Source organism: Balaenoptera acutorostrata, chromosome 9, assembly GCF_949987535.1.
Source record: "Balaenoptera acutorostrata chromosome 9, mBalAcu1.1, whole genome shotgun sequence".
Classification (NCBI taxonomy): domain Eukaryota; kingdom Metazoa; phylum Chordata; class Mammalia; order Artiodactyla; family Balaenopteridae; genus Balaenoptera; species Balaenoptera acutorostrata.
In genome coordinates this window covers 105,342,295-105,351,179 of record NC_080072.1, presented here as the reverse complement: position 1 = coordinate 105,351,179, position 8,885 = coordinate 105,342,295, and the positions used below count along the sequence as shown (strand labels likewise).

At 50.5% G+C, this 8,885-nt stretch overlaps 2 protein-coding genes across 8 annotated transcripts in view; one reads left to right on the top strand and one right to left on the bottom strand.

Annotated features, from left to right (window-relative positions):
- Nucleotides 1–11: 11 nt before the first annotated feature.
- On the top strand, nucleotides 12–6,079 carry SRPRA (SRP receptor subunit alpha). 2 transcript variants are annotated; one of them, XM_057552626.1, is made up of 14 exons: nucleotides 13–254; nucleotides 876–959; nucleotides 1,257–1,420; nucleotides 1,605–1,768; nucleotides 2,021–2,180; nucleotides 2,311–2,464; nucleotides 2,720–2,811; nucleotides 2,915–3,033; nucleotides 3,158–3,244; nucleotides 3,574–3,746; nucleotides 3,847–4,060; nucleotides 4,456–4,619; nucleotides 4,709–4,807; nucleotides 4,975–6,079. In XM_057552626.1, the coding sequence occupies exons 1-14, from the start codon at nucleotides 138–140 to the stop codon at nucleotides 5,101–5,103; spliced, it is 1,920 nt and encodes a 639-aa protein (XP_057408609.1). In that variant the 5' UTR covers nucleotides 13–137; the 3' UTR covers nucleotides 5,104–6,079. The 2 variants fall into 2 exon arrangements, with proteins under 2 accessions (XP_057408610.1, XP_057408609.1); XM_057552627.1 differs by lacking the exon at nucleotides 876–959 and having other exon boundaries at nucleotides 12–254.
- Nucleotides 6,080–6,344: 265 nt separating this feature from the next.
- Nucleotides 6,345–8,885, bottom strand: part of FAM118B (family with sequence similarity 118 member B) — a 54,413-nt gene continuing 51,872 nt past the window's right edge. For 4 of the 6 annotated variants that reach the window (XM_057552632.1, XM_007183382.3, XM_057552633.1 and 1 more), the window contains 2 exons: nucleotides 7,123–7,203; nucleotides 6,345–6,869 (listed from right to left, as the gene is read on the bottom strand). In XM_057552632.1, the coding sequence (XP_057408615.1) occupies nucleotides 6,856–6,869; nucleotides 7,123–7,203 (95 nt within the window). In that variant the 3' untranslated portion in view covers nucleotides 6,345–6,855. The remainder of the gene's footprint in view (nucleotides 6,870–7,122; nucleotides 7,204–8,885) is intronic. The other 2 variants (XM_007183388.3, XM_007183390.2) reach the window with 2 other exon arrangements.

Sequence of the window (8,885 nt, the reverse complement as noted above, 5' to 3'; positions counted from 1 at the left end):
TGCGCTGAGCGGAAGTGCGGCTGAGCAGGTTTCCGGGGCCGCTGGTGTGACGTGTCCCGCGCTTGGCGCAGCAGGAAGCGGCGGCGATCGCGGCCTGAGTTCCCGGCGCCGGCCCCGGCTCCTTTCCCGCTGCCGCCATGCTCGACTTCTTCACCATTTTCTCCAAAGGCGGGCTCGTGCTCTGGTGCTTCCAGGGCGTGAGCGACTCATGCACCGGGCCAGTTAACGCGTTGATTCGTTCCGTGTTGCTGCAGGTACTGCCCCCGCGGGATCAGAACTCCGGGCTCGTCCCCCTGACCCGGTCCCTAGTCCCCCTCGACTGATCCCGCGCCTCCCTCCCACCCCGTCGGCCCACCTCAAACTGGCCGCTCACTTGTAACTGTGACTCCACTTCTTTCTCCCGCCCCCATCAGACCATCCGGCAACTTTGCGCTGTCCCCTCCCCCTCCTCTTTCTGGGACTCTGGCCGGAATCCGTAGCCTATTGAGACTAACCGTCGTTCCCTCCATTCGCCCCCAGCAGCTTGGTTTTCTGTTGTTTCGAAAGCCGGGTGAGATCATGGATGGAAAAACGTCCTTTAAGAACTGTAGATAGTGTACAGCTGCTAGTAAGTCTGATTGTTTATATGAGATGAGGACTCCTTCCTTTCTGGCTCGCACGTGTCCTCCCCTCCCACCTCTTTGCCCCTTTCCCCCAGGCTGGCTGTCTCCTTTTCTCGCAGGAGGAATGCTGAAGAGCAGCTCCCCTGAATCTTCTCGCCCTGGGGACAGGTTTGAGTTTGGGGGAATGTCTAGTTCTTCTCCAAAGGCAATCCTGGAGAGGCCCAAGTCTAGGTGTTGGGACAGTCTGAACTCTGAGACATACTCTTTTTCCAGGAAAGGGGAGGTAACAACTCCTTCACCCATGAGGCACTCACGCTCAAGTATAAACTGGACAACCAGTTTGAGCTGGTGTTTGTGGTAAGTGGGGGTATTTTAGAGGGGCAATGATTACAGTCACCACGGAGTCCTGATTATTCAGAAAACCCTGATTAATTGCACCCAGTGTTTATGATGAAGTAACTGAGAAGACACGGAGGGTGGAGGGGGAAAGGGGAGACGCTCTCGGGCGCAGTCAGAGGGCTTGGCTGCTCCTCAGGTCAGGGAAACCTGCCAGGTGGCTGAGCCAGTCTCTGAAGGCCTAGGTTGAGTTGGCTTCCCTCTGTTCTGGGCTGGCATGTGAGCAGATCTCTTGGCTCTGTTTCTTTCCCTAAACAGGTAGGTTTTCAGAAGATCCTAACACTGACGTATGTAGACAAGCTGATAGACGATGTGCACCGGCTGTTTCGTGACAAGTACCGCACTGAGATCCAACAGCAAAGTGCCTTAAGTCTACTGAATGGCACTTTTGATTTCCAAAATGACTTTCTGCGGCTCCTTCGGTGAGAGGCCCCCCCCTCTCCAAAATCAATTTCTGTGACTTGAGCTTCCTTCCTTCCCGAGGGTGGGTGAAGGGTAGTTATGTTGTGGATTGAAAGGCACTCCTGAGTTTGCTGCCCAGTTCTGATTGTCCTCTGGGTTTGAGGGCCCTTTTCCTGGATTTGGACTGTTCCCTTTTCTCTTCAGTGAAGCAGAGGAGAGCAGTAAGGTCCGTGCTCCCACAACCATGAAGAAATTTGAAGATTCTGAAAAGGCCAAGAAACCTGTGAGGTCCATGATTGAGACACGGGGTGAAAAGCCTAAGGAAAAAGCCAAGAACAGCAAAAAAAACAAGGGGGCCAAGAAGGAAGGTGAGTTTGAACTTGGACACCTGGGGGCATGAGAAGTCGTTAAGGTGGGCTGGAGTGGTTCCCCGCCCTTGCCTTTGTCATTGTGTGCCTCCCTCGCTCGGGTGCCCACCACCCTCACCATCGTCCCCGGTCCTCGCGATCCCCCAGATGTGTGTTCCTAGTTTCGTCTTACTGATTTGGAAGGCTTTTCCCCATTTGTCTATTTTGTTGGAATTTGGTCTTTTTTTACTCAGTGAGTTTTCTCCTTGGCAGGTTCTGATGGCCCTTTGGCTACCAGCAAAGCAGTCCCTGCAGAAAAGTCAGGTCTCCCAGTGGGGCCTGAGAACGGGATAGAACTTTCCAAAGAGGAACTGATCCGCAGGAAGCGAGAAGAGTTCATTCAGAAGCATGGGAGGGGTATGGAGAAGTCCAGGTGAGCATTCCAGCTTTTGCCATACGTACTGCTATCTAGACACGTTGTGGGGAGGGAGTCCTTGTCTCTGGGGTGGATGTTTCCTCTCCTGCTTCTTCATTGGAACCCTTTGTGCTGTAACCCTTTGCAGCAAGTCCAGTAAGTCAGACGCTCCCAAGGAGAAGGGCAAAAAAGCGCCCCGGGTGTGGGCGCTGGGTGGCTCTGCCAACAAGGAAGCCCTGGACTACAGCGCTCCAACCGCCAACGGGGCCCCCGAGGGGGCCCCTCCCGAGGACATCAACTTGGTAAGAGGCAGCAGGGCCAGAGTGAAGGCCAATGTTAATAAGAAATGGGGGAGGAAGGAGAGATGAGGAGGGCAGTACTCTTGACTTCTTGGAGCGAGGGGTGAGTTACATTTGGAGCTTCTGAGGGGTGAGTTACTTTGGGAGCTTCCTGAATCGAAGAGGTGGAGAGCAGTGTAGACAGGGTAAATCCAGGCTTTTCCCCCCACAGTCCATCGTGTCTTGATCCCATCTCCTTCCTTTCCGCATACCCTCCAGATTCGAGGGACTGGGTCTGGGAGGCAGCTTCAGGATCTGGACTGCAGCAGCTCAGATGACGAAGGGGCGGCTCAAAACTCCACCAAACCTAGGTAGGGGATCCCAGGTGGTGGCGGGTGGGTGTGGCGCCAGAACGAGGAGACTCGCCTGCTGCCTGCTGGCCACATGTGCATCTGTGACCTTCTGTGCCTGCAGTGCTGCCAAGGGGACGCTGGGCGGCATGTTCGGGATGCTGAAGGGCCTTGTGGGTTCCAAGAGCTTGAGTCGTGAAGACATGGAATCTGTGCTGGACAAGATGCGTGACCATCTCATTGGTGAGTCAGGAACGGGTGGACTCGTGTTTCTGGGGTAGGGACGGTGCGGGGCAGAATGGCGGTACCACAGGGGTGGTTCACTGCTGCTGGAGCACTCATACCGTGCCTGTGCCCCTCTTCTCAGCCAAGAACGTGGCAGCAGACATTGCAGTCCAACTCTGTGACTCTGTTGCGAACAAGCTGGAGGGGAAGGTGATGGGGACGTTCAGCAGTAAGTATCTCGCTGGGCCTGGAAGTGCTGGGTGGGCGTTACGCACCCAGCACTAGCACCTAGCACCCCAGCAGGCCGCCGCGTCCACCTCCACTCTTCCTAGGTGCGTGACTTTTGACAGATCCCGTAACATCTAAATTTCTATTTCGTAACTTAGACTTTGGGTGTTGATGACCGCTAAATTAGGAGGATTTAAATGAACTAATACTTGTAAAGTGCTTAGGATTCCTGGGCAGGCTCCTAGTTCCCTTAGCTCAGAAAGGGGCTGGGCATTCCTGGAGCACATTGCTGGGGCTTCACGGGTATATGTACCTCTCCCCCCACCTCAGCGGTGACTTCCACCGTAAAGCTAGCTCTCCAGGAGTCCCTGGTGCAGATTCTGCAGCCACAGCGCCGTGTGGACATGCTCCGGGATATCATGGACGCCCAGCGTCATCAGCGCCCTTACGTGGTCACCTTCTGCGGTGTGAACGGCGTGGGGAAGTCTACTAACCTTGCCAAGGTCGGTGCAGTTCCGCAGCCCGTCTCTGACATCATTTCTTCACTCTGCGTTTCCTGGCAACTCTGGGTCTAGGTGACAGTTTTCTTTGCCTCTTTTGCAGATTTCCTTCTGGCTGTTAGAGAATGGCTTCAGTGTCCTCATTGCTGCCTGTGATACATTCCGTGCTGGGGCTGTAGAGCAGCTGCGGACACACACCCGGCGTTTGCACGCCCTGCACCCCCCCGAGAATCACGGTGGCCGCGCCATGGTGCAGTTGTTTGAGAAGGGCTACGGCAAGGATGCCGCTGGCATCGCCATGGAAGCCATTGCCTTTGGTACAGTGCACAGAAAGCTGGGGGGCTTGTCTGGGCCCCTTTTCTCCTTGGGTTCTCTTGGAACTTGCAGAGGACCAGGGTTACCCTACCACCAACTTTCTGCTCAGTGACAGCTCAGGATTAGTGACGTGCCGTGCTCTGCTTTGGGGTAACAAGTGTAGTTGCAGGCAACCTAGTATATTTGTTTATCTCTATTTGGCCACCTTTATCCTACCGCCATCCTTTTCCTAAATGTGCTTGATGGCTGAGTATGGGAATTTTTTCTTACACTACCTTGTAACCTAAGGAAAATAAACAGGTAGACTTCTAATATGGCCAGTTTGGGACTTACTGAGAGGAAAGCTGGACACGTGACAGTCCAGGAGTTTTGACTTGACCTCTTTTTTTCTCTCTAGCACGTAACCAAGGCTTTGATGTGGTGCTGGTGGACACAGCTGGCCGCATGCAGGACAATGCCCCTCTGATGACTGCCCTGGCCAAGCTCATTACTGTCAACACACCCGACTTGGTGCTGTTTGTGGGGGAGGCCTTAGTAGGCAATGAGGCCGTGGACCAGCTGGTGAGCGCTAGGGCTTGGTTCTCTTTCCAACCTCAGCTTTGGCCACTTTAGGTGCATCTTATTACTTACGTCATGTTCCTCCTTTCCAGGTCAAGTTCAACAGAGCCTTGGCTGACCATTCTATGGCCCAGACACCTCGGCTCATTGATGGCATTGTCCTTACCAAATTTGATACCATCGACGACAAGGTAAATATGGAGGACACAGGGCAAAGTGGGACTGGGAGAGGGGAATGGCCATCCTTCACAAGGGAGCAGAGGCTCTTAAGGGCACACTGGCTCCGAAGCCTCCTGTTGCTAAGGGAGTGAAAAGGAGTGGCCTGGGGTTGACTGGGTATCCCCTTTCTCTGCTTCAGGTGGGAGCTGCTATTTCTATGACCTACATCACAAGCAAACCCATCGTCTTTGTGGGCACCGGCCAGACCTACTGTGACCTACGCAGTCTCAACGCCAAGGCCGTGGTGGCCGCGCTCATGAAGGCTTAACGTGGCTCTCGGCCGATACCAAATCACCGCTTCCCCCCAAAGCCCCCACCCCCGTATCAAGAATGTGCTTTAGAGAACGTGAGCAACTTGTCTTCAGGGCAGTTCAAAGGCAGAGTGAGGGGAGTTCCAGGCGGGGGCTTGCAGCCCCTCCTCACCCTACTCCCTGTTCAGCCCAGCCTCCCTCTGCGAGGAGGGCCTAATCACGTTGCAGTCACTGCCCATTACCCGCCCCCAGCCCCATGCTCCTCCCCCTTCCTACTCACTCAGGCATCCCTTCACTCTGCCTACAGACTCGGTCTCAGTACAGCTTTGACCAGTGGTTAGAAGATCCAGCACCAGAGCTCTGCTAGTTAAGTGTGGTCGTGGGCACGTCCAAGCATCATCCCCAGCTCCATTAGAGAGACTTCCAGAGCCAGCTCTGGGTCTTGAGTGGCACCTCCCCCTAGGATACACAGCTTTCAGGTCCCTGGGGCCAGGACGACACCCCCACACTGTGGCAGTGTGTGGCCTGTTCTTAATTGCTGCTGATTCGAGGATGACCCCTGGCCCCGTTTCCCCAAAGCATCAGCGAGGCCACAGTGATGTGTTACAGATGAGTGAAAGAGGAGTCCCTGCTTCCCTCAGAGATGAAGGGAGCCGAGCTGCAGTGCTGCACTGGGCTTCTCAGCCTCCAAGATCTCCTCCCACTTCCAGAATCCAGACATAACTTTGCATGTTCCCCTTCCCGGGAGAAAACCAACTGTCAGAAGGGGAGACACACTGCCCCCTCCCCCTTCTTCACCTGGGATGGATCCTGGCTTTTCCTCATCCTCCTCTACAGTGCCTGGTAGACAAGTGCTACGTTGAATACAGACCTTGTTAAGACTTGTCCTGTAGCTTGGTATTACAGATGTGCTATTAGTGCAATAAGGTGAAGGCTGTCTGCCCAGAGAAATACATAATTTATATAAGAAAATAAATTTCATAAATAAATTGCCTTTTAGGTCTTGGAGTTATTTTACAGGAGGATTCAAAACTAAAATCCTACATCACACTAACTGTAGTTCTAGGATTTATGGTAAGAAGGGAAACAGGAATTGATAATGCTGGGGAATCAGGTAAAAATAAGTAGTTGTCCCAAGAATGAGATCACCTTTCCCCAAGGTGAAAGAAGAGAACTTTTAAAATTTAAATTCGGCTTGTACCTTTGCAGGTTAGGAGTTTTCTAAAGTGACTCAAAGCAGAGGTGGGGCCCTGGGAAGTAAATGAACAAGCTTTTAATACAGCTCAATTATGTAAAATACTGTACACTGTAAAAGATCTAGAAAACTAGAGCTTCAAGCCATGTTTTAAAAAAGCCATTAAGCTTAATTGAAACACCAAGTATAGAGTACAAAACTGCAACAAGGGCCGCGGCGACCCCGTGGCATCTAGATCCCGAGTCCTTCACGCAGAGCGGGGCCACAGTCAGTAGAGATGTCCCGTCGATCTGCCGTGTGGACACAGGCCTGTCCAGCCTGGGGGTGGGGCAGGGCGACGTCCGGGTCCCTTGTCACTTGGGTATTGAACTGGAACAGGCCGCGGAGGATCAGGAACCAGCCGGCGCAGCACGAAGGGATAAGCTGCGACACCCGCCCACCAGCCCCGGCCTTCAGCCTCTGCGTTCTGGTACTTCCTAGGAGCTGCTTTGGGTTCTTGTGAGTTTACTTGTTAAACACTGTCCACGGTAGGCCCTTACAGCTTGGTCTAATGGTGGTGATTCCTCTAGCCCTCTCATGTACTACAGTCTGTGGAGAGAGAGAAGGGAGAGAGTAAGTGAAGTTTCACAAAACAGGTTTACACATCTAAAGCTGCAGAAATTAAAGTCAAGCTTAACCCTTCAGAAGACAAGACACAAGATACTAGGAAACTTGTAACAGACTTGGTAGGAAAATACAGACTCTTTAACAGGTAGGAGAGGTTCTCCAAGGTCTTAACTAAGTTCTGGGAAAGCGTTTTCTGCTGACAAACTGACAAATAGTAGAACAGGAAACAGTATACCTCTCATTTCACTGTGTGCTGTTGATGACCCATTTAGCTGGCCTTCTGACCCATTTAGCTGGCCTTCTCTTACCATCCCTGCTAAACAGAACATACATCAGTATCAGATATTTGACTGAAAAGCTAAAACTACTAATAACAGAAAAGCAACCAAGTAAAGGGAGATGAAAGTACATGGCTGACTAAGAAGGATGACATTATTTAGGAATGCACACATTAGGCAGGAGAGTAAACCGGTTAGTCTTCACACTGTTGGGTTAAACAACAGGGAAGCAGTGAGGTCCCCGCGTACACGGACATTACTTGTGAAAAAAACAAGTGTGCTTGCTGTCCCTAACTAGTCCAGAAGGCCAAGTTTAGGTAAAAAAAACTACTCCAGCCGGGGTCGGGAAGCAGCATGCAAGGGGGCAAATTCAACCAAGTAGAAGAGTGAGAAGTAGCAGACACGCCCACGGTATAAAATGGGTTTAGAGCTGTGCTGTCCCACTGGCCACATGTGCTGTTTAGTTTTAAATTAAATTAAAAATTCTGTTCCTCAGGGAACTCCCTGGTGGTCCAGTGGTTAGGACTCCGAGCTTCCACTGCAGGGGCCTGGGTTCAATCCCTGGTTGGGGGACTAAGATCCCGCAAGCCGAGTGGTGCGGTCAGGAGAAAAAAAAAAAAAAAAATCTGTTCCTCAGTCACACTAACCACACTTCAAATGCTCAATGGCCACATGTGGCTTGTGGTTACAGTACTGGACAGAGAAGATTACAGAATATTTCTATCACTGCAGAAAATTCTATTGGACAGCACTGGGATAGATAATGTATAGGAAGAGGTTTAAATCTGAACACACGGGAGGAAAGAATAGCAATCAGAAACATGGCCAATTAGAATATAAACAAAAGACAGCACCCGAACACACAAATTGGTATTCCTCTCTTGGAAAGCACTTTAGCAATATTTATCAACCACTAAAATGTTCATGCCATTTGACCTAGTAATTATACTGAGAACCCATCCTACTGGCAAAAGGAAAAACTGTAGTGATGAATATACCATTCACTGCAACAGTGCTTACAATAGAAAAAACTAGATACTGCCTAACATAGGGGAATAATTAGGTAACTGTGACATCCACACTGGATTATAACACAGTCATTAAAAACACTGGTTATGGGCATTTTTTACAGAACCAGAACAAAAAAATCTTAAAATTTGTATGGAGACACAAAACACCCCGAATAGCCAAAGCAGTCTTGAGGGAAAAAAACAGAGCTGGAGGAATCAGACTCCCTGACTTCAGACTATACTACAAAGCTACAGTAATCAAGACAATATGGTACTGGCACAAAAACAGAAATATAGATCAATGGAACAGGATAGAAAGCCCAGAGATAAACCCATGCACCTATGGTCAACTAATCTATGACAAGTGAGGCAAGGATATACAATGGAGAAAAGACAGTCTCTTCAGTAAGTGGTGCTGGGAAACCTGGACAGCCTCATGTAAAAGAATGAAATTAGAACACTCCCTAACACCATACACAAAAATAAACTCAAAATGGATTAGAGACCTAAATGTAAGACCGGACACTATAAAACTCTTAGAGGAAAACATAGGAAGAACACTCTTTGACATAAATCACAGCAAGATCTTTTTTGATTCAGCTCCTAGAGTAATGGAAATAAAAACAAAAATAAACAAATGGGACCTAATGAAACTTAAAAGCTTTTGCAAAGCAAAGGAAACTACAAACAAGACGAAAAGACAACCCTCA